This window comes from Chaetodon trifascialis, chromosome 9 (genome assembly GCF_039877785.1).
Source record: "Chaetodon trifascialis isolate fChaTrf1 chromosome 9, fChaTrf1.hap1, whole genome shotgun sequence".
Lineage (NCBI taxonomy): Eukaryota > Metazoa > Chordata > Actinopteri > Chaetodontiformes > Chaetodontidae > Chaetodon > Chaetodon trifascialis.
In genome coordinates this window covers 6,803,213-6,827,227 of record NC_092064.1, presented here as the reverse complement: position 1 = coordinate 6,827,227, position 24,015 = coordinate 6,803,213, and the positions used below count along the sequence as shown (strand labels likewise).

General features: G+C 43.8%; 1 protein-coding gene across 3 annotated transcripts in view; it reads right to left on the bottom strand.

The window, feature by feature from the left end:
- Nucleotides 1-11,452, bottom strand: part of epha4l (eph receptor A4, like) — a 51,883-nt gene extending 40,431 nt beyond the window's left edge. For all 3 annotated transcript variants that reach the window (XM_070970551.1, XM_070970553.1, XM_070970554.1), the window contains exons 1-3: nucleotides 11,135-11,452; nucleotides 9,380-9,447; nucleotides 5,748-6,411 (exon numbers count right to left, since the gene is read on the bottom strand). In XM_070970551.1, coding sequence (XP_070826652.1) covers nucleotides 5,748-6,411; nucleotides 9,380-9,447; nucleotides 11,135-11,231 — 829 coding nt within the window. In that variant the 5' untranslated portion in view covers nucleotides 11,232-11,452. The remainder of the gene's footprint in view (nucleotides 1-5,747; nucleotides 6,412-9,379; nucleotides 9,448-11,134) is intronic.
- Between the last annotated feature and the right edge of the window lie 12,563 nt (nucleotides 11,453-24,015).

The following is a 24,015-nucleotide window of genomic DNA, read 5'->3' as shown; positions in this document are numbered from 1 at the left end:
TGCTTGGTGCTGCGAGACAACAGTGTCCATCAATAGCAAAATCTAAAACTGGGGCTGGGACACACCATGACTTTTATTCTCATTCTGAAAAAGAAAAGCCAGCTTTTATTATACCAATTTATTTAATCATGATTCAAAATGTCTATCAGCCTGTTTCAAGGATTTAAATGACACTGTCATTTAACACCAGTTCAAACCAGTGCAACGATCTCACAGTTTTTACTGTCAAATAACAAAACAAACACGATGCAAAGAAGAACATATTTGCTTGAGCCCCATGACACGAACTCTACAGTGTGGTATTAGCTTTACACAGCTTTACAAAAGTTTTCATTGTATCAATAGTTTCATATCCAGTCATGAAAAGTTTTCCACAAAACAGTTGAGGCTGGGATAATTGTCCTTATTTCTACTGAACTTTGCCGAGCCTCTGGCACATTCTTGAAATCAGTGTCAGTTCCTTGAAACTCCGCACAATGAAGTTCATTGCTGCAGAAAATTCTTAAAACTAACTTGATCTCATCAGAAAAACATGAGCTTTCAAAACTCATTGGGAAGATGAATGACTTAAAAATATTCGCGGTAGCGTACTCCTACACATTTGGACATGGCTGGCGCTGTGGGAGCACTACGGCCATCAGCCCTGGGTCATGCTCAATCACTGATGACTTCCTTTCCTGAACAGGGCACCACGAGGAGAAAGAGAGAGGGGTGATGAGTGTCGAGAACTGCAAAGGGAACAAACACTGAGGCAGGACGGCAGCCCAAGCAGGAAAAACATTTCAGCACCTCAGCTAATGACGGCTGAATTACCACTCCCACCGCCACCCACCCACCTCCCTCCTCCACACAGTCAGGGGGGCATTTGTGCGTGTTGAGGGGGCTTTCTCGTCATTTGAGGAGTTAAAAGAAGAGTGGAATATTTTTAAAAAATGCTTTAAGCAATTATTTCAGCCGGAATGGAAAGGGTGGTGGAAGATTTCTCATGAGACATTTTGTCCTCTCTTTCTGTATCTGTTGTTCTTTCCAGCTCTCCGTCGGTAATAGATTCCGCGTCTCTATTCAGCAGCACAAAATGAGCCTCTCTGGCGGCAGGGAGAGTGATGAGTACATTCACCTCCATTCTGCTCTGCTCAGCTTTGAGTGTGTGTCTGTGTGCCAGCGCAGACTAAACCTTGTGTGTGTGTGTGTGTATCTGCTATACATATTTATGAATGTGTACTTGAGTCTGTTACTTAACATGCCCTTTTTTACACGTGTGTGTAAAGCTGTTTTTTTTTTGTTAGTCTGTATGAGCATGCATGCATGGCTGTACATGTTTTCCCTATGTGTGTCTGGATTCTTATTATTCAGGTTTGGGAGCACACGCACACACTTGTGCACCTGTCTATGTGTGTGCATCCGCGTGTGTGTTTGTGGCAACAATGACGGGTGATGATGTTCTGTGTGCCTCCCTCCCAACAGTGAAGGTAATCTCATTATTCAGCCCACTTCCTGCTGCTGCCGCCAGAGACAGGCTGACGAACACTAACCACCTTGATGGCCGGAGCAGAGAGAAGGAGAAAAAAAAAGACAGGAGGAGAAAAGAGACTGAATGGGTGAAAATTGCTCACAGAAAAAAATGCATGGAGATAAAAGGAGAAGGAGCCATCAAAGCAACAGGAAACTTGAAGAGACAGAAAAAATAAGCAAGCAACCAACCAAGCCGGCCACGAAGAAGATGCAAATACTTAATTTGAGTATATGCAGAAGAGAGGAAGAAGGAGGAGGTTAATAATGGAGGGAGAGGAAGAGCACGGGACTGTGTCTGTGTATTTAAAGCCATCGGGGACCAGCGGGCTAAACAGAATTACGTGGTGAATTTAGAATGATGCTCCCAAGCGCATATTTAACACTGTCAACAGAGGGAGAGAGAGAATGGAAGACCCAGATAGACACACACACACAATGAGCGAAGCACAGGAGAGAAACTTCATCCCTAAAACCTCTTAATCCAGTATGAATGAGAGTTTCCAGCTCAGCAAAGACTGCTGGGAATAGAGAAGGTGGAGGGGGGTCTCAGGTGAGAAAATGCCCCGATCACATGCTGACATCACAACCGGGCCCTAAGCCATTATTCAAACACACACACACACACACACACACACACACACACACACACACACACACGTGCAAACAGGTTTTAAGGAAACACATGATAAAATAATAGATGCTGAAAGTCATTCTCAGAGTTGCCTTAATGCAGCATTTATCTGAAAAGGCAGAGATACATTTTTGTGTTTTGTGGTAAATCAATAAGAGCAGAACAAAGTGTGTGTGTGTGTGTGTGTGTGTGTGTGTGTGTGTGTGTGTGTGTGCGTGTGTGTGTGTGTGTGTACGCGTGTGTTGATGATTGCAGGGTGCCAGTGAACAGCTCAACCACAAACTAGGATTCTGCAGGATCTGCCACCTTCACTCCTCAACCAAACTATATCTTCAGTAAACACATGCAAACACGTCAACTGCTACAACTTCAGGGCAAACACACACACACGCACACGCACGCACGCACACACACGCACGCACACACACACACACGCACGCACACACACACACACACACACACACACACACACACACACACACACACACACACACACACACACACACACCTTGCTGATTTTCCTGAAAACACAATCATTGCCCTGCAGAGGCAAAACTGCTGCCACAGCACACGTTGTTCAAATGTTTCTCTCACTTGACAACAGAGAAAAGAAACAAACACAATAACAGAGCAATTATCATTTCCCCATAATGACATACACAGCTCTCACTAATCTCTCCCTCCCCTCCAACAGCAGTAGGAACCCCCTCACCAGATGAGGAGCGAGGGGACACCACTGACCCCCACCCTTCCCTCCCTTCAACAGAGTGCATGGGGGGGGGCAGTTAACATGGAAAGGGATCCCAAATGCAAACAGACAGAGTCCCCTCTTCTTAGATCAGGGGGCCCCTTGGCCCTCAGTGCCCTGGGTTGCCCCTCTCGCCTTGGCCCTGGGTGTAAACCCTGGCCACCCTTGGCCCACCTCGAGCACAGACATGCATACACACACCCCCACCACAGCTGTCAAAACCCTGACGTCTTAATCAATCCTGGATCCACAATCCTGTCAGACGCAACAGTAAGATGGATGCAGGAGGGGATGACCCCTGACCTCTGCCAGGGGTGGAGAATACAACCCCTATGAGCCCCATCAGCCCCCCTTCTACCCCCCCCCCCCACCCCACCCCCCCCCCACCCCACCCCCCCCAAACTTCACCAGCCTTAGCCACCTCCACTGCTGCCCCCAACAATGATGGAGGAGAGCCCATTCATCCCAGGCTGGGAACCAGGGGCCAAGGTGGCCTTGTAACCCTGCACGAACACAAGACAAGCACAGACATACAAGTATGCAAACACAAACTTACACACACACAAAACTGGGCTTGTGTGCACCATAGAAAACCTTTAAAAAGAAAAGACTGACACAGATCAAGCCATAAAGTGTAAGTACATGAAGAGACGCTCTCACACACTTAGTTAAACTTTTTAATATATGAGAAAAAACTATTAACATGCACCCATAATTCTCCCTTGAAAGCCACCCTCCCTCCCCCAAAACCTCCTGCTGAAGTCCCTTGATCAACACGCTCACAGAGAGGAGCCCCTCTCCCATACAGGCTGTCACATGGGGGAATATTAACCAGCTCATCAGTGCATTTGAAGACTGACATTGGCCAGCACCTCTTAACCCTTCAGTCACTGGAGCTGACCCACACTGACACCTCAGGCAGCCATGCAGTGTCAAACCCAAAGCACGTTATCCAGTTTCCAAATGAAAGTGAAGTGTTAAGAAACTTTTTGAACAGTTGAATTGATGCTGAAAGTGAATGGAGTGGATGTATTGGCAGTGAAAAGTTAAACAAACTAAAGCACATGCAGTGATATGTGAGCTAAATGGATATACTGGCATGAAAAGCAATTCTGCCAGCTCAGAGGCTGGCAGACACTATGAGACTGCATTAGTCATATAAAACCAAGGTTTCCAAATCCTTTGTTGCCTTCTTTGGAGAGTAACAGCTATTTATCTCAACTGAAATTAAAGAGGAGCGATAAGGAGGCTTTTTCAATGTTGCAGGGAAATGAAAGTTATGATACACAGTGTGAGATCAGGGTTCTCATTCTGATTTGAAATAAGAGAGGTTATTATCGTAAATGGCATGATGGAAAGCCAATCCAGGGGAGATTTACCTAAAGTCTGTAACTAACTACTTTCTGGTCTCCTTCCCTCACCCTTCCATCTCTCTGTGCTTCTTTGAAGCCAACCCTGGCGACAGAAATCTGGCCAGAGCCATCTGAACCCAGTGACAGGGGAGACGGGCAGCATTCCAACAGAGTTCTTACGGCTCAGATGATACTTTTTTGGACAAATACACACACAAATACACACACAAACCCATCTGTGGCTACTTGTGCCCCTTTACCTCCCCACCCCCAAGCAGCCAGTGTTACCCCTAAATCACCAGACCTGCTTGTCATGCAATTAGTCCTCCAAGATAAAGGCTCCCTCGTAAATTAGGAGAGGTGTAGTGGTCCGTCCCCCTGTTAATCACCCGTGCCCAGCCTCTGACCCCTCACTGCTGTGGCTCACTGGTTTTTGTGTGTGATGGTGGTGGGTGGCTGGTGGGGTATACCAATAAACTATTGTGGCAGAATTGGCATCCACTTGTCTGGCCAGCTTACAACTGCGCCTCAGCTTGGCAAAATGCTGGATGTGATCCACAAAGCAGCTGCAGAATACTACTAGATGCTATCCACAATGTACTGCTGCATACCATAAACTACTGCTAAAACTGCAAGTTAAATGAGGGTAGAGTTTATCAAAAACGGAATTCATCATAAAAGCCAAAGTTTGAAATGCCTTGAAGCAAAGAATCTGAAAAAATCTATTGACGTGTTTTTTCAACATGTATTTCTGGGCAACGTTTTGATTTCACCAACATGCTGAAGGCTCTATAATGCTCCTGATTTTAAAAACTTGGAAGAAGGTGCTGTGCACTGACCTTAAAACCTCATCAAACAGTGTGGTATAGGATCACAGCGAGCTGAGACTAGAATAATCATCCACCAAGGGCTATTCCCCCCTACCAAATAGCACTATTTCAACCCCATCTCCCAGCTGTGTATTTTCACTCTTCTCATACCTGCTTGGAATGATAAACTCTTTTTCTCTCCTTCTCTTGCACTAAAGCTGTCTATCTCTTTCTTCCAGCTTCAGGCACCATTGGGAATAAGAGAAAGAGCAAGTGGGGGTGAAAGACACAGCAGTAGTGCAAACCAGTCGGAGCTCTACCCTCCTCTCCCAGTGTCACCGATTCTCCTGGGATGCATCCCATTGCACAACACCCCTCAGTGGGTCCACTAATTACTCCATTTACAATAATCATTGCTTCTATCACCCAACCAGACACTGGACTGTTGAGAGTGGGAGAGCGAGGAGACATAAATATCCAACAGAGTGCGAGGTGGGTAAATTGAGGGAGGGAAAGAAAGAGAAAGACAAAGAGAAGGAAACGTGGGGGATAAAGACAAAGGAACAGAGCGAGAGGATGGGGAGAAATTAAAGAGGTAGGATACTGTAGGACTGGCAGGGTTTGAAGGAAAGAGTGATTCATAAATAGAGAAAGAGTCATCCCCAAGAAACACAAGACAAATGTCAGTCCTTTACCTTGACATTCTGCATTGCGCTCCTCGTATCCAGGGTTACACAGGCAATTCCCAATGGGCACCAGCCACTCTCCATCAGCCCCGCAGTACATCTTGGGAACCTCCTTCTCTTCCGAATTATCCACGCATGAGCCACGAACCTCCACAAGTGAGGAGGTATCGGCTCCAGTGATGGTATCAGGAAACTGGGCCAAGTTACGCACTGCTAAAGGACATTTCTTGTAGAAGACCCTCACAGACACCAGCGCAATGCATGCTCCAACATCCTGGAAGGCCAAATAGAAGCCCTTCCGGGTCAAGGCGCCCACATCCCGGACCTCTGTGTTCAGCTTCATGATGCGATCGCCGATGTCCACCTGAGTGAAGCTCTCGTCTGCAGCAATGGTATCGATCTTGCCAAACTGGTTCTCACGGATGTAGCGCTCCTTATCATTGTTGGACTCGTAGTAGTAAAGATTGAAGGTTTCCTTGCAGGTTCCCATGACCCCAGGGAGGCTGTTGCAGTCTCGGAGGGTGAACTTGATCTCAATATAGACACGCTGGGCACCACCTCGGGGGATCCAGTCAGTGCGGAGCCAGTTGTTCTGGTTTGGCTCCATGACATTGCACACCTGGTACGTCCGGATGGGAATGTTCTTTTCATCCATAATACTCACTTCCTCCCACTGGGGAAAACACAACATTAAAAATGTTAGAAGAATATTCCAAAGTTGCCATCTGCAAATGAATTGCCTATGATTTATTCTAAACCATAGTTTAAGAATGTTCAGAACAGTAGGAAATGCTATAACATTGTCATGGCAGACTTGCTAAAGGTTAAGAACATCAGAGAAATATCAAAACTAAATGCTCTCCTACTTGAAATGGCCTATGAAAGCATTTCACATGACTGAGAGCCTATGCCAAGAATGAGAGATACTGTGCAAAATGCCATGCGAGAAAGATTAGTCAATATTTGAGTCTCAGCAGAGCAATTAATTGATGGCTAAACTTAATGCATATTTTATGAATGGCACCTAATAGACTTGTTAGGTCCTAATATAGAATCATAAAGATATTAATATTCATGGATGCTCCGCAACTGTGAGAAAGGAAATTTGTAATTAGTTCTATGCTTCAGTAATGCCTGCAGTTCAATTACTTAGGGAATGGTATACAAAATCCTCTTCACATACATACACACACACAGAATTGTGTTTCCATCACATTTGGGGACATTACATAAACCAGTGTTTCTCAATTCCGGTCCTTGGGCCCACTGCCCTGCATGTTTTCAATGTTTCCTGCTCCAGCACACCTGATTCAAATGAGTGGCTCGTTATCAGGCCACTGCAGAGCTTGATGACGAGCTGATCATTTGAATCAGGTGTGGTGGAGGGGGGAGACATCTAAAACATGCAGGGCAGTGGCCCCGAGGACCAGAATTGAGAAACACTGACACAGACTTAGTTTAATTTCCTGGAGACTTACCCTAACCCTAACCTTAACCCAATATGTAATGTTCTACATTACAGGGACATGCATTTTGTCCCCCTTTGCAAGGCAAGTCCCCACAATGTGACTGTATAAACAGATTTATGTCCTCACAACATGAGTAATACACATCCGCACACCCACACACACACACACACACACACACATACACACATACAAACACACACACAGACCTGTATGGTGAAAGAATAAAAACACGGGATTATGTGAATGCAAAAACTAAAGGTCTGAATCAATGCTAATGATCTAATGTGTGCCTGCTTTACATCAGCATACATGATGGGGACTGGGAGACGGAGGCACACATGTTCACCGCTGTTGTTAGTATGAACTCACAGGAGAGAGGGGGAGACGCTGACGTGGGGCTGTATGGATTACGTTATCCAGCGCGACCTGGCTTATTTTTGCCGGGAGGGAATGTTTGTTTTACTTATGATAAAGTTCCCCCGTCCACAGATCACCGTTGAGCAAATACATGCATGTCTTGAGAGGCTCAAAGCGGTGTGTTCCCCTACGTTTTTCACCGCCTGTTTTAAATAGAGTCTTTGACTAAGCTGGGCTGCAAACAAGAGCAGACAGGCCTTTGGCTGCCGTAGCTTCAAACATTTAGAAGACTGCGCAAAAAAACTTATAATGGGACAGTGGAAGATATGGTTTACGTTGACAGATTTGATTTGACGCCTTATCATAAACAATCTGGTCTAAAGCCTTATATCCCTGGAGAAGGGTGGGATAATGCTAAACATAGCTGTGGCTGTATGATTTGAGAAAATGTCTATCATTCCCTGCTGTTCCATTCCACTCTGTTCTGTTCCCTCAACCCCCCTTTTGTTGTGGAAATCAAGCGGTGCTGAGATAAGGCCGCACCTTTCCCCCGATAGCAGGAAAGAAGGAGAATAAGGCCAATTGGTTGTAATGAGAGGGTGAATGCAGGCTTGCCGGGGCTGCCAGGACCCTGTCAATCACTTGTTTGTGATAAAATGGTCGAGGGGAGGATCCGAGCGCAGCACCGGGCAAGTTCATTGAGAAAAGCTGATGGGCATGAGGTGAAATTCTGCTCCCCTGGGTTCATATTCATTAGTTGACATGATTGTTGCTAATTGGGATTCATTCTAATAAAACAGTGACTAAATCGCTTGTGCTCATCATCATCACTTTCCATCAGTAGAACAAATGCAGGGGTGACTTCAGACTGACAAAGCACTGTTACTTGTTTGTTGGAACAATTAATAATTTAGGTCACCACTGATTTTCAAAGATGTGGCATTTAAATACAATTTTAGCCCTTTCAATATGATCAGACTGAGACTTGGTTTAGGCATGATATGTGCCTTCTGTTTCCCTCTAATGCCCGTGGCACACCGTAGGCCCAACTGCAGCCCCCATTCTTCCTCTTATCAGAGCCACTGTAGATATCCCAATTAGACTGAGGGATCACGCATTCAGTCGACCCTATTCCCCGTTGTTTTATAGCAAGATCCAGTAGTCTCGCGGCAAGAGCTGAACCCTACTGCACTTTTCCCTTTATTCATCCATTCCAGAGGACCCTCCCTCTGCTGCCAAGTTCCTCTCTCTCCCTCTCTTCCACTCAATGGTGGAAAGGGATATAAAGTTTCTCCACAAAGACCGATTCAATCCACCATCTATTCAGGAAACCTGACGCCCGCTGCAGTATCGGCCCCTGCATCTGACCATTACAGAGTGGTTAGAGAGAAGGGAAGCGAGGAGAAAGGGGAGCAGGGGCTTGGGGTGAGAAGGGGGGTGCCTATAGACGATGGTTCTCAAAGTGGATTCCAGAGACCCCATGGGGCCCTGGAGGGAGATCCAGAGGGTCTCTGTGCACAAAATAATGGCAAATTGAAATTTACTGATATTTTAGTGTAAGATACTGAAAGTGATGCCTTGAGCCTAACCCTGAGCTTGATACCCCTACAGTGCAGACAGCTGCACAATAAATCATCAACAAAGATATTCCCATAAAGGGCTCACCAGGACAGAATCTTATCAAAGAGCGCTGTGTATCTATTTGGCGGACCACTCCACAGCTCCTGCCAATAATGGATATTATCTCTCCATTTTTACTCAATAGGGGACCATGCGTCCTAACAAGGGGACACTTCTTTGCAGTAGGCTACTTACCCCTCCTTCTGTCGGGTTGGCGACCCATCCCAGCTCCCCCTGTACAGATCTGGAGTCCAATAACGTGACTGGAAAACGAGAATGGGAGAAGTGAGCATGCAGTCTCCGTCCGTCCATACAGCTTCAGCACCGGCATGTAATAATCCACTTCAGCCTAACAGACTTAGTGAGAAAATAGGTTCCTTTATTCTTTTCAAGAAAGAGGCTCACTGAATAGACATAAGTGTTAAAGCGATTTATCAAATAGAAAAATATCCTCGTGATTGATGTCAGAACAGATAGAGAATAAAAATGCTAGGCCAAGGGTCTTAGAAATGATCAACGTGTAAATGTTTTGCTCTGCGGAGCCCCTTTCCACGCTCTGCGTGTCGGTGAGATTGATTTTCGTTAAGAACAAGACTTTCTGCAAATGACAAATGTATTTCCCCAGTGTCTTTAAAGTAATTGTTTTTGCTCAGCGTCGGCTTTGAGCGTGTTTGATGTGATCGGAATCAATTAGGGAGCCGTCTGCATAAACTTGGTCGCTGAAGAACAAAACGCATTTAAAATGGCCCTAACACAGAGAGAGGCTGTCTCACACAATATTTCCTCGAGAAAAAGTAAAACATAGTGTCCGTGGAGCATTAATTAAAAAATATGCTCGATTGAATGAAAAGATGAGATCATCTGTTTTGGGGTTGTTTTGAATTCGGTGTGACTATAAATCAACTCAGTATAAATTAATAAATAAGCCCGTTATGTAAGTCCACACTATAATTATAAGACATTATACAGACTGATCCATTTTAAATCTGAAACATTTGTTTCGGAAACCTTTGTTTCAGATTTAAATGGATAATGAGTCCGTGATGCATCGTTATGGACGAGTGTCAAACAGAAACATAATGCTGCAGAGGGCAGATTCTATGCATCGAAAGGGGTTATTCTACATAAAATAAAGCACTTCATTTATTAATGTTTACACTAGAAAGCAGGCTTGAATCTGTATTGGGCCTAACATTTTGAAACTGGATCCAGTGCGCCCCGGGACCCCGGGCAGGCAACTCTGCGAAACCTCCCGAGCTCTGGATGTGCGCAGGACACACCGTAACTGTAAACATCCTTCACTTTAGTGTTTGGTCGCTTTTCAGTAAATGTATCGGCTAGAGCATAACACAATACCCTTTACTGTTGATAACTGGGGACCATTCGCTGCGTAATTTCACTTTAGAATTAGTTTTCCTTTCATTCCCACAATCACCTTCCACCAAACACACAGTGACAGCCGGAGCGATCACTGTGAACAATTCTGATAAACAAGGAGCTGCATGTGCCCGATTTCTCTCCCGCTGACTCCAAAATGTACTTCATTTCTCTTCTACGTGTATGTCATGTTTGGGTAGATGCAACGCAGCGTTAAACTAATTTCTGAGCTGAGCTCAGCTTGACCTTCTCTCATAACAGAGCGATCAGCACGTATCGGGGCTACAAGTATTCCTGATCCCAGGCTTTCGGCAGCTGGCACAATCCGAGCCCGAGCCCAGACCAAAACAGCCGCTGCGCATTTGGACAGCCACTTCTCAATCCAGTTTCGTTCACATGGAAACCGGCGAAAGTCGCGTAAAGGTGACCGTCGGTGTTTTCCACCGCTAAACTCACGGCGGCTCCACGCACTCGCAACTAGGGGCCACGAAGTGCGGCTCCGCAGCGCAAGCACACGCGGAGCGGGGATGAAGTCACAAGTCCGCCGCACTTCTTTTCTCCCGACAACCTTACCTTCATTTGGGGGGTATATCCGTGCCGACGAAACAAATGTAGAAGTCCCGACAACAAGAAAGGTGGCCGTGAACAAAATCCCTGCCATGAGTGCCATTTGTGTCGTTCCGTTTTTCTCTCCTCTTTTTCTTTCGTTGCTCTTGTCCTAGGTCCTGCTCTCTCTCCCTCTCTCTCTCTTTCTCTCTCTCCCTCACTCTGTCGCCCTCTCTCTCTCCCCCCCTCTCTCTCTCTCCCTCCCAGTGGAATATGGATTTGAAGCGGACAGGGGAGAGAGACGCAACGAGCGCCCCGGAGCCAGGAGGCGGGTCTACTTTGTGTGCTCTGACGCGGACCCCGTCAATCCATATAGGAAACGGGGGGGGGGGCAAAATAATCATTAACTACCCCCCAACCCCCGCCGCACATCCCAAACAACTCAGTCTCTCATTAACCAGTAGACGCTACAGCCAGAGACGCGATGAGTTGGTGATTGTGTTAGGTGGGATTGCTCACGACGTTTGCCATGCAAGTACAGAGGCGATGGAAACCTCTCCATGACTCTGAGGCACCGACTGACATTACAGAAATAAACTGCGGGGGGAAATATCCTGTTTGTCAGCAGTGAAAATAAATTGGAAGTGAGATCGTGTGTGCGCAAATTCATGCAGAGCGCTGAGTTTGTGGAGGAAATAAAGTCTGCTTCAGTCACTGCTTCCTCTACTTTAAATGGAAAATAGAAAGCGCTCCTCATCTCTATATTTCTATGCGTAAATGCAATGCGTCAGTTTTTGTCCTCGGTGCTCCTCAGCAGTCACACTGTGCTGATCCTGCATGTAGTCTGGCTCCAGTCAAGCGCAGCGCTGTCCAAGGTGAGCCGCATCAGACCAAGGTCGCCACCTAGCGGAGATATTGACGCCTGTTCTGCCTCCAAAATTGGATTAAATAACAAGCATGAGCATGACCTCCCTAACATTACACGGTATTGCACTTTGTGAAATTGACAATGCCCGTTTTGTGATCGGTGCTGAGCTTGTATTGGATTATTGTCACTTGCTGTTATTCTAATATTATCAGGGCTTTAAGGGTATTTAAGAAGGAATGTGCACAGATCCAACAGCACAGGTTATGGAGCAGACCTGGTGCTGTGGAGCTGCAAATGTGAATGATGTGCAGGAATTGATGTTACTAATGCAGTTTTTATTCAAACAAAGGCTGCATTGTTCACTTTTTGGAAAAGCCAGCTGTGTCCAGGTTTGGGGTTTTGCCCAGGGTGCTTTTGCTCTTTTGTGTCCTCCTACACAAGTCCTCTATTGCTCCCATGAGATGTGCCCATTGCAGTGGCAGGCAGGCAACCTTTCAATGATCTGCAGAGGAGATTGTCACCGCGTGGGCAGGTTAGGGCGTTCTGCATCACCACACACTGCAGCCAGCGACGACAGATAGGTCTCCACAACCACAACCAGCACCTTTATCATATTGTGTCTCCTATAGAGTGGAATGTGGCCTTTCACGGATTACAGAGACAGTGATTCAGCTAGAAAACATTCACCCTGCTTAACTGTCCTTGGGCAAGTCATGGGATCCCTGTCAGCTGTAGGGTTGCTGATCCTTTCCGAAGGTGGGGAGTCAAAACAGAATTCCATCACATGAATCCACCGACATTACTCTTACTCTTATGTGAAACGTACTCTCATTCAAATTTAAATGACACCGCATGCATTTTGAATTTAGGAAGCTTCATTTATCCTGTTTGTGATGGTGAGACAGAGCAGGCTCTAAGTCTTCCTCACACTCAGCAGGTGTCTGAACGTCCTTTTTCCTCTCAACTCCTTACAGTGCCGTACATATGAATGTGTCTTTGTGTCGAATTATTGTCTGTAGCCTCTAGCATCCATGTTTGGCAGATCTCAAGTGCTCTAGTTCCCATGCCTTTTTGTAGCTGTCACACCAACCTCAGGCCTCCAAAACTTGGCTACGATATATTTATTTCTGCCCATACAAGGAAACATCTAGGAGTTCTCTCATAGGGGTGATCTCACTGCGAATAGACCTGCCTTTGTCTCAAATGCCTCCACAGACATAGTGTGGCTTTGTTTTTCCCTCACAGATACCACTCAAAGAAAAAGGAAGCATAGTGTTATTATCTTTAACTGGTGTGAGAAGTCAACTAGGGAGTCCTGATCTTGGATTGCTCACGGATATGATGTTAGGTCAAAAAGAATGAGGCTGATTTAGGAATAGATGAAGAGGTGTGTGTGAGTTTACGAGAGTCTCCTGGGATGGGATACTGTGCCTTTGTGGGGACATCGTCTCTCCTGCGGATGTATCTCGACTCTCGATGTAATGAAGCAGACAAAACTCATCCCTAGATGAAGGGCACTTCCCCTGTTTTCTCCCCTGACAACAAGCCTGGCAACCTTAAAAAGCCAGGGGGGGACCCAGAGGGCCACTTTTGATCTTTCTGACCAATGGCAAAAACATTGTGTGGACTGACGATGACGGACCGTGATGGTGGTCGGGATGGGGTGCGAGTGGGCGGGTTGTGTCTCTTGTCTTCTTGTATTTGTGTCACTGTGTTTTTGATTGATTACACTCCCATCGTTTCCTTTATCTTCCTGTCAAACCACCGCCTTTTTTTAAGGGGGGGAAGTGGCAGAGCACCCCCCCCATTCTCTTCCTCTACCAGCCCACTCTGCTTTCTCCAGATGGCATCCGCTGCCCACACATCTGCATTGTCTGCCAATCATGCACACCGACTCCAAATCCTTTGTTTGAGCAGACATGCACACATCGAGCTCGCTCTCATAAACTCACACTTTTTTTTTTTTTTTTTTTTTGCAATAGATTGATTTGCTGCTATTTGGGACTCTTATCACCTTTAGGAAAAACTGGATTTTGGTCAGTTATGTCCCACACTGACATCATAAATATATCTGGATCTTCTGTGTTGTTGTTTTTTTTGTTTGTTTGTTTGTTTGTTTGTTTTCAGAACCTTTTCCATCCTAATTAGGAAAACATTTGACCAATTTTACAAAAAGAGAAAATGAGAGTCTTTCTTCCCCAGCAGCCTTAAAAACATTGACTGCTACTGCATTAGCAGTCATAGCTGTGCTCATTAGATCAGCTCTCCTGATCAAATAGTCATCTTATTACAGTTAACAGTCATAGTGAAGAGAAACATGGGCGTTGAGCATGTGAGAACCTCAAGAACAGGATGTGACATCAAAGAGAGAGTTTTTACACCTGTACTCTTCAGAGCATGACACCACTCATTCAAAAATATGAAATAAAACACTCACTTGATACTGAGATTTTGTAAATTTAGACATTGTGGATACAGCTTCTGGATGACTGTGAAACAGATGTGTTTGTGCATATTAATGATAAATATTTGCTTGCTTGGTGTTTTCTGTTTAATATTGCCTTTTTTTCATCATATACAATATGTTTTCTGTCAGATAACTTACAACTTTTCTGGGTTAGCCTATTTGATATTCTGTTATATCTGTTCTGTTATATATATATTTTTTTAGGATTGATGGAATTGTGTACTAGAAGAATTGTTAATTGTTTTGAGAGCATCAACCCATTGGTATATACAGTATGTGGGTGTGGTAATTTTAAAATCCACTTAAATTTCGATAGTTTGTACCTCACAAATGTGGTCCTGTTTTCCCAACCTTTAGGAATTTATAGTGTTGTGGGAACCAGTCAGAACTTTGACTTGTGTTGACTGCAGCCAGCAAGTTGAGAAACAAAAGCTGTCAGTATTATCGGCTACTAGCCAAAACCCATCAGCTAGTTCCAGTAACCATGCTCTCTCTTTCACATATCTTCAGGAAGTGCACCACACATTTATTGTGAACAAAGCACCCCCCCACACACACACACACTTCTCTCTTCCATCTTCTCCCACCTACCTCCATACAGTTTGAGCCATTGTTTTAACTAAAGTCCCTAAACTCCCTCCTGCTGGCCAGTGACCCTCGGGCTACGGGCCCTTCCCACCGCCTTCGGATCCCCAGCGTCACGCGGTGTTCTTCGGTCCTGCAGTCAGGAAGACAGTCCCCGGAGGTCAGAGCGAGTGGGAGTCGGTGGAGACAAGAGCAAAAAAGGAAGATGAGATCAAAGGAGCAGCAGGAGAACAGATCTGAACCAGAATGTCAGAGATGAGATAAAATCCAGCAGACTGGAAATATTGCTCGCATCGACACACTCTATACACTTATTTAGAGTACTAAAACATGATGGCACTTGTTTTTATCTTTGACTATCATAATCCAAATCTCCTGAGGACATTTCACTGTCACATAAATGTCCCATTAATTCTGCCAACTCATTTGAAGTCAATTATTATAACATGAGCTGCTGATGATCCATTTTAAAGGTATAAATCTGTCATCAGAGTTAATGTGTTACATCCAGAGCTCTATTAATTGCATGCTTTTCTACATTCTTTATTAAAGTCTCCTCTTCAGGACATACCCTACATCTATTTTCAGCATTTCTTTAGACACTCCACTATTTCACAGTTGCAGAACTCATAATGCCCCTCCACTGTTACCTCTTTATTTCCCCAGAAAAGCCTTTTTAAAATGTTTATGAACCATAATGTCTGACTACTGAACCACTGCCTGACCACTGACTGTCCTTTTCTATTTACATTTACATTTAAATGTAAGCCAAATATTGGCGGATGCTGTCATCCAGAGCAATTTACAAACCTGATCCATTATCAGGATTAAGACAACGCCATCAGTTTGACTGAGGGCATACATTTGGTGGCAATCAGATACACTGCTCTCTAGTGTGTGTTTGGACTTGAAGAGATAAAAAAAAAAGTCTCAATATTTTTTAATACAGCTTCCAGCCTGAGATCTGTTCCTGTGACATTTCTTAATAAACTTATGTAGGCAGGCTGTCTGAGCAAGTGTACCACCTTGTCCTCCCTTACTTACTATTCACAACTCAAGCTTTCCACCTTTTACAAGAGAAAAGGGGGATGAGGAGTAACTGATTAAGTTCTCCAAACAAAATAAAAAGGGCCTCTGTCTTTACTCTAAACTCTGATATTCAAGCATCTTGGCTCCCACACACTTCCAGTCCTGAACAGTTACTGTACAGAACTTGTAATCCTGTATAATATTGTTAGCTAATGAAATGCCCCTTGCATTTGGACATAATGCTAAGTTAATAATATGCAGCTTGATCTAATTGCAGATATAGCTGTATCGGTGTGCATGTTAGCTGATAAGTAACAGGAAACTGCAGTACAGTGTCTCCTTATATAGTTAGCCTGGCATGCTAATGTTTGCAGCTTAAGTCAAACATACAGTTGAATCCATCCCTTAACACTTTTGCTGTTGTGCTTTTGGCTTTGAAATGATAACAAATTCAGAGACCACCCTCTAAACTCTTTAGATATCAAGTATCACCCTGTGCACACCGCCCCAACATGTAAACAAATGCAAAGCCTGACAGGCATGCTGTGCCTAGCTATGATTATGATTATGGCGTATGATTGGACAATCACCATTTGGGAGCAGGGTTCAGTGAATGGTGAATTGGCACTCTGAATAATATTTCCATTTAAGAATACGGTGATAACGTTTTACATGAAGACACAACAAAAGCAAATTTCTGCAAGTGTGATACAATTCAATAAAAAGCAAAAGGATCACACCATTCAAAAAAAAAACAAAAAACTATTCTTCTGCATAGCCGTGTTAGCTCTGAATCCATGCACCATGCACTATCCATCCCCATGCCCCATGCCACGCCGCTGACTGTTATCTGACCTATTCATGCCCCTGCCACCCAGCTCTACCCCCTGAGGGCAGTGTGTCAGTCAATAAGCATCACGGCAGGTCCGGCAGTGGAGCCCAGCAGGGGCAAGCTCTCTCTGCGGTTGTGGAAAAGCAACCGAGCGGCAAGAGACCCTTTGTGTCGTTTCAGAATTACCTGAGGGTTTTCAAAGCGGACCGTTGTTGTGTCTACCCCGTTGTTTACCACCCTTCATTTTCCAGTCCCGAGTTGTTGTTCTGGGAAATGCCACTGGTTTGAGACTTGCCAGCGGGAGGTACTTATGTGCTCAAACAGAGAGGTTCTCTAATGCCACACTGTAATATAACATCCCTGATCAAGACGTATCGAGGTTACATGCCTTTTTCTGGCAAGTCCAAGAGAAATGAATAGAGCGTGCAGCTGAAATGTGCATTTAATGGAAACCTTTATTTCTTAGGCTGTGACTAAGGTGTATGATTTACAAGTTGCCGTGTCTTGTTTTATGAGGTGTAAAGGTAGCGCAGTTGTATCAAAGTCACAAATTACTCTTTGTAATCCCATGAAAACCCACTTATCCCACTGTTTTGTTGTAGAAGCATCATTTTTGGTTGTTAGGGGGCTGGGTAACGATCCAGCAAACTCTCATCTGGCCTCCAGATTAAGCTGCTGCCGTTAGATGCATTTATATGTCTGTGGCAGCACAGTCACTCAGCGCTTAAAGCATCAACACAAGCTATAAATCAGCTCCAACTCTCGGCAGCTTTAGAATTTGTATGTAAAAGATAACACACCAAAGACATTTGGCAACCGCAAAAGGGAATAAGCGCTCCAGGGGTGATGATTTAAGGTGTCTCAAAGTTATTTTATGGCACGGTGTCAGGCGCTTTGGAGAACCTCCTAATCATCAAACTTAGAGAAAGACAAGGAGGTGGTGCAGTGACGGCAAACATATGCACGTGGAAGATATGGAGGGCACGAATGCCTCCATGAGACACATTACCCTCAGCCTTAGTGTGTTAGTAACGGTGTGTGTGTGTACGCAAATGTGAATGTACACATGGATTATTTACGCTCATGCAAACATTTGAGCCACATTGCATTAATGAAAGCCGTATACAGACCGTCTTTCTCTCTCAGTCTGAGATATTGTTCCTGTTGTGAGTTCACGACTCAGAACACAGATGCAGACACGAGCGTCACAGTCACACACAAAGTGACACTTGGCTGAACCATCGAACTCGACGGTGTGAGTTGGTGATGGAGTTCGTGTTCCAACTGATGTCATCTCCTAACTTAGTGAGAATCAAGAGAAGGCACAGAAGGTAGTGGGAGTTTCTAAGCACACAATGAACATTTGGTCTTTCAGCTGTTACTCTCAGACAAACTGGTACAAATGAAAGGTGCCATGTGAAGGACTGTTGTAGGGATAGGATCGTTGTAAACAAATCATGGTCAGCTTCATTTCATGCCAGTGGTGTTACTGATGTTAAACTGGGGCTTTACCAAATGTACATCAGGTTTTCCAGCAGGTTCCTGTCAGAGATTGTTGCTAAAAAAAAAAGAAAAAAGCTTCAGCTCCATTTGAATACAGCCCCCCTCTTCCTGTTCTCAGCCATAAAACCATCAAACTTTACTGCCAAATACAACCCACTGTCACAACAAGCAACGTGCAAAACTGGCAAGAGGCCAGCAAATGAATGTGGTAATGATTTATTGGTGTTAAATGGCTACACATGCTTCACCATCTTTAACTGATTGAATTCATTAATCTACTTATTCATTACACAGATTGATGCCAATGAGGGCAAAAAAAAAGAAACATGGCAGAAATGTGACACGTGGAAGAGGTCATCCAGGTCATCCACGACCTGAGATGATGTGGCAATAGACTGTTACAGTAAATGCGACAATGTTATGGAGCGTAGTGTGTTTCTTTTTTTTGCTTGTTGTGGTGCTGTGTTTCAATCCTCTGCATCAACAGTCATGCTTACATTTCATTGTAATATTTATCTAGATAATTCCTTTGGTGTTTGTGGTGTGTGCCTAGCAGCTTTGTTTGGATTTAGTGTAGCACTTTGTGTTAAAGCACATGATGAAATGACAAAAAAAGAACTAAAGATTAAATTCAGTTTGGATAGCTGTGCTGACACTGGTATCTGTAATGCTTTATCGTTAATTAATAAATCACTCACATCTCCATCCGAATGTTGCATTTGATGGCAAGACCTGAAAAATCTTTTGCAATTATTAACAAACTAAAGATCATCAGTAATCAAGATTATGAAAATATAACATACATTTCTTACTCACTGTTCTAAAAATACATTTGAATGCAGACACTTCATGCAGAAACTCCAGTATCCCAATTTTAGAATCATTATTGTGGAACTACTACATTTTACGCTGTGGACCAACATTGCTGTTACACATATTGATGTGAGATTGGGTTGCCTGGTTAACAACAAAGTATGAACAGAGCCAACACACGTAGTATCACATTATGGTAGCTGCAAATGATGCTTCAAATGAAGGGATCGTCTGTCACACACATTTTTGCTATCAACCTGCTGTTGCTGCAAAGGGTGACACAGTGTGGAAAGTTATAGATTTAAGCTTTAATGTGTTTGCACAGACAAAAGCTGCACCTAAGCTGCTAATGAGCAGCCAGAGGTTGTTATATTTGACAATTCAGTCTCTGGTAGGGATGCACCAGGCCTATCCTCTGGGTCATTGGATCATTACATTCATTTAGTCATGGTGGCCTGCTTGTCTCATGTTCCCTTAAAAAATTTGAAAATGTGGGAAGGGTAATGTCCCGCAATCTGGTAGTTAGGTATCAAATCAGGAAAGAAAAGGTCAGATCAGCACATCCCTAGTCCCCATAGAGAGTTACAGGGATGGTGTATCTCACACATTTAGATGTAATGTTTTGTTGTTTGTCTTTGTCATCTTAGAGAACTCGGTCATACTGGCTCAGAAACCTTTGCAGTTGTAAGCTTGTAAACCTGAATGACATATTGTTCACACTGAGGTTTGGTTTGACCACATCTAACAGCAGAAGTGTTTTTACCTGCTCTGAATGACCACACTAAAAGGCGACGCAAGAAGCCAGCCTTCATAAAGAAGGCCGAGATTAAATGTAGTAGAAAAAGAGATCATTTTAACATTTCACTTTGAAGGAATTCATGATGTTGCTCTAAACTGTATACATTTTACACCTCTGCACACCCGGCCAATCGTTGTATAGAGCAAACATGATGGTCAGATTGTCTCAGAAAGTTAAAAGAATATTTATCGTGATGCAGGACCCACCAATTCCACCAATGGAAGGCAATCTCAGATGCTGTCAGACAGCCAAACAAGCACTTTGTTTGAAGCATATAAAGGCCTTTAGCAGTGTTTGTCATGGTTGGTGTTGCATCAATGATACATAGTTAATTTAACACATTAATATGCTCTGTTTTGCATTGTGTGTGTGTGTGTGTGTGTGTGTGTGTGTGTGTGTGTGTGTGTGTGTGTAAGAGAGAGAGAGAGAAAGAGAGAGAGAGTCTGTTATTCCCCAAGGTGAGCTAAATAACTTCAACTATTGGTTCACTCCAAACTGTTTCCCATACTTAACAGGCTCAGCGAGGTCACTAAACACATACAACTGATCATCATTTACGCTCCCCATTCCCCAGTGAAACGAGAGGAAACACTAAACCTGACAATCTTACAAGATATCAGCAAAACCCACAGTGCAGGAGCCATCTAATCTTGTAAAGAAGATACCGAGACGCGAGGGTAAAATATTTTGTTCAGACCAGCTATTCTTTTCCTCTCCTTCTCTCTCCCCCTCCTTCTCCTGGGGGTGGGCTGTATTTGCACCATGGGTGTTGATGGAGGAGGTGGGTGAGGTAGGGCTGAGCATGGTAATCACCTAAAGGTGGGCTGGTTGCTATGGCGTCGCGCTGCTGCACAGTGACAGCAGCAAGAGCTTATTGAGTTGCACAGAAGAGGAGAGAGCTGTCGAGCTGTCGAGAGCGCTGAGGATTACACACACGTAGTCACACTCACATACACACAGCACAGTTCAACTTACTATACCTGTGAAGACCTTCTATTAGCTGCATTCATCCACTGAGGTGGCTTTTAAACCTGACTTCAGCCTAAGTCCAAACCTTAAATTAGTCACTTAGGAGAGAGGGACATAAAGATTGACCTCAGTCAAATAAAATGGTTCACATTTGGATAGCAGGACAAGAACACACATGTACATGCGATATGGGCACATGCTCAAAAACACATGCAAAGACAAAAACAAACTCATTCAAAATAAACATATTCACCGAGAAACACAGTCATCCACAGCAACTGACAGCTGCCCACATATTTGCTGGAAATAAGCATATTCAAACACACACACACACACACACACACACACACACACACACACACACACACACACAGAAAGAATGAACAAGCAACGGAGACAGCGAGATCCAGTCGCACCAACCAGCTAAAACACACAGCAGCACACTTGCAGCGTGGGACAATATGTGCTGATAACAAACTGCGCCAGCCCAACACCAAATATCAAGCTGAGGAGCTGTGGGCTACAAATGCAGCCTGCTGTCTCCCACTGGACCCAAACTAACACAAACAGTCATCGAGACATGTGCTACAAATACAGAGAGAAGAAAAAGAAGAAGAAGAAGTTTATTCTGTCAGAATCCGAAAATTCACGCTTACACACATGCACCCACAAATCCTTAATAAGTTCACCACTCTTACTTTGATTCTTATTCTGATGAGCCCTCCTTACACACAAACGCGCATGCACGCGCACGCACACACGCACACAGTCACGCTTCAGCACACACACAGGTAGCACCTCAGTGCCAAAATAGCAATTACCCATCCTGTGCTGTGAGATAGGCGCTGCTGGCCCCCGGAGCAGCCGCCTGTTATTACTTATGTAAATATCGCATGGCAGTGTCTCTATCCAATTTGGAGAAGAATGACAGTCTGTATATGTATGTGCCTGTGTCTGTGCCGAGGAGGTTTATCTGCATGGGGATGAAGGTAAGAGCAGAGGGTGTGTTTGTGCATTTGTGTGTGCTGTGCGCACACTTGTGAAGACACAGTGTACTTGAAGTAATTTCAGTCTAGTGGAGCTGCGACGCAGAGAGACATGTTTAAACACATTTATTTCCATACATCTGGAATAGCAATGGGTTATTAAAAGAAAAGATGCTGCTTCACACACTATCGAGAACGAATGGCTTTAAAATATACAGACAATGTGTGGGGAGAGATCTTATCTCAAGATGATCTCCAACATCTGAATGATGCGACAATAACTTTTATCTGAAAGAACAAAAAAGATCCTGCACACTGACGACTATACTACTATACTACAACTATACTGAATACTTTGCAATAAAGCTGATTCTGACGTTTCAATCCTTTGACATTAATACAGACAAACAGCTTGTACTATATACATATGAACACAGCACAGGATTTTGATTTTTTTTTATTCTTTTGGTGTCAGAGGTTTTAATCTGCTGGTTTCAGCGATGGTTATAAAATGATAGACAATGTTGAATCAAAGCAGCATAATGATGTTTTTAGACATTCCATTCTTTCAGATGTAAAGATAGTTCAATGTAAAGCATTGTGGAAATGATATGAAATGATAACGGGGAGGTGTCACTAAAGTCGTTTAGGGTTCATTATTCTTGATCGTTAAAATTTCATGGCAATCCATCCCACAGGTTCTGAGACATTTCAGTCTGCACCAAAGTAATGCACTGACCAACCTACGGACACTGGTGTCCCTGGAGCCATGCTACTAACGCTTCTAAAAAGCAACTAATAAAATTTAACCACCTCACAAACAACACAAAATCCCACAAGTCACAAGACTGCATTAACTAGAAGCAACGACAGTTACAATATAATCTGATTTATCGGATTTCCAGCACCTTCCGCACTTACTTTTAATGGCTAAAAAGTCAACAGTAGCTGGCTAATAATTGACGGGCTGCTGTTTGTCTGAGCTCAGACAGGTGGATGATAAAGAGATACCATCCTTCTCCTTTCACCTCAGACAAGACCCCATGACCTTTCTCATATGGCCACAGTCACAGAGCACTGCGTTAACAAAGCATGCGGCTGACGTCACTGAGAAAGCCAAACACATTGTTACAATGACACTGAGGTTGTCAGTTAGCTACTTAATTCTCCACTCACACTGTTTTGTGTGTTTCAATAAAAATAATATTTTTACCAAAAAATCTCAGTGTGAATGGTGTGTTTCACTGGAGGTTTAGTGTGAGGTTTTAAATTCTTTGAAAAGCAAACAAAAAGAATACAATGTTGCATGAATAATCCCCTGTGTCAGTGAGAGAGGTTAGACTTATACTCATACAGAAATCCAATGAATAAAACTATTATGAATGTCACCATAATATGCATTATGTTCATGGGTTATTGCATGAACAGGTAGAACATGTGACATTATTTTATTTATTTTTTTTAAGGTTTTCAGGTGCATCTTGGTATGTTCATCCTGTGAACCTGTCTTGCATGTTGCCTTACATTTAGTGTTGACCACAACAAATTCTTTTGATATAAATGTCAATTTGATCATACGTACGTAGTGTATTTTCTGGTTTTCCCTACCAGGCAACCTTCCTGCCTCTGGAATGTGATTAGCTACAAGCTAAGTCCAGCTCCTCCTCGTGTGATTCAGGTCCATGACATTCAAATTTACAGCTGATAGCTGATAAAAATTTGATACTGTCATAAAAATGTTGCAGATTCTACATGTCCAACTTAAAGAGTTTAAGAGCTACAGCAGAAACTCCAACAGGTAAAGTACTAACATGTGGGGATTGTGGAAGTAGCAGCATTTCACAATAAAGTTCAACACATTAAACTTGCTTTATGTCACATCCTGGTTATCTGTCCATCATTCTAAACTTTACACTCATATTTTGACAAAAAGGTATATCACTCCTGCTCTATTTTTAGCATCCTTGCAACATCCTGCAGTCTCTTTGTACAGCAGTGAGTAAGCCTGCATTAAGCCACTTGAGCCACACTGAATCCACTTACAGCTAAAAGCAGGT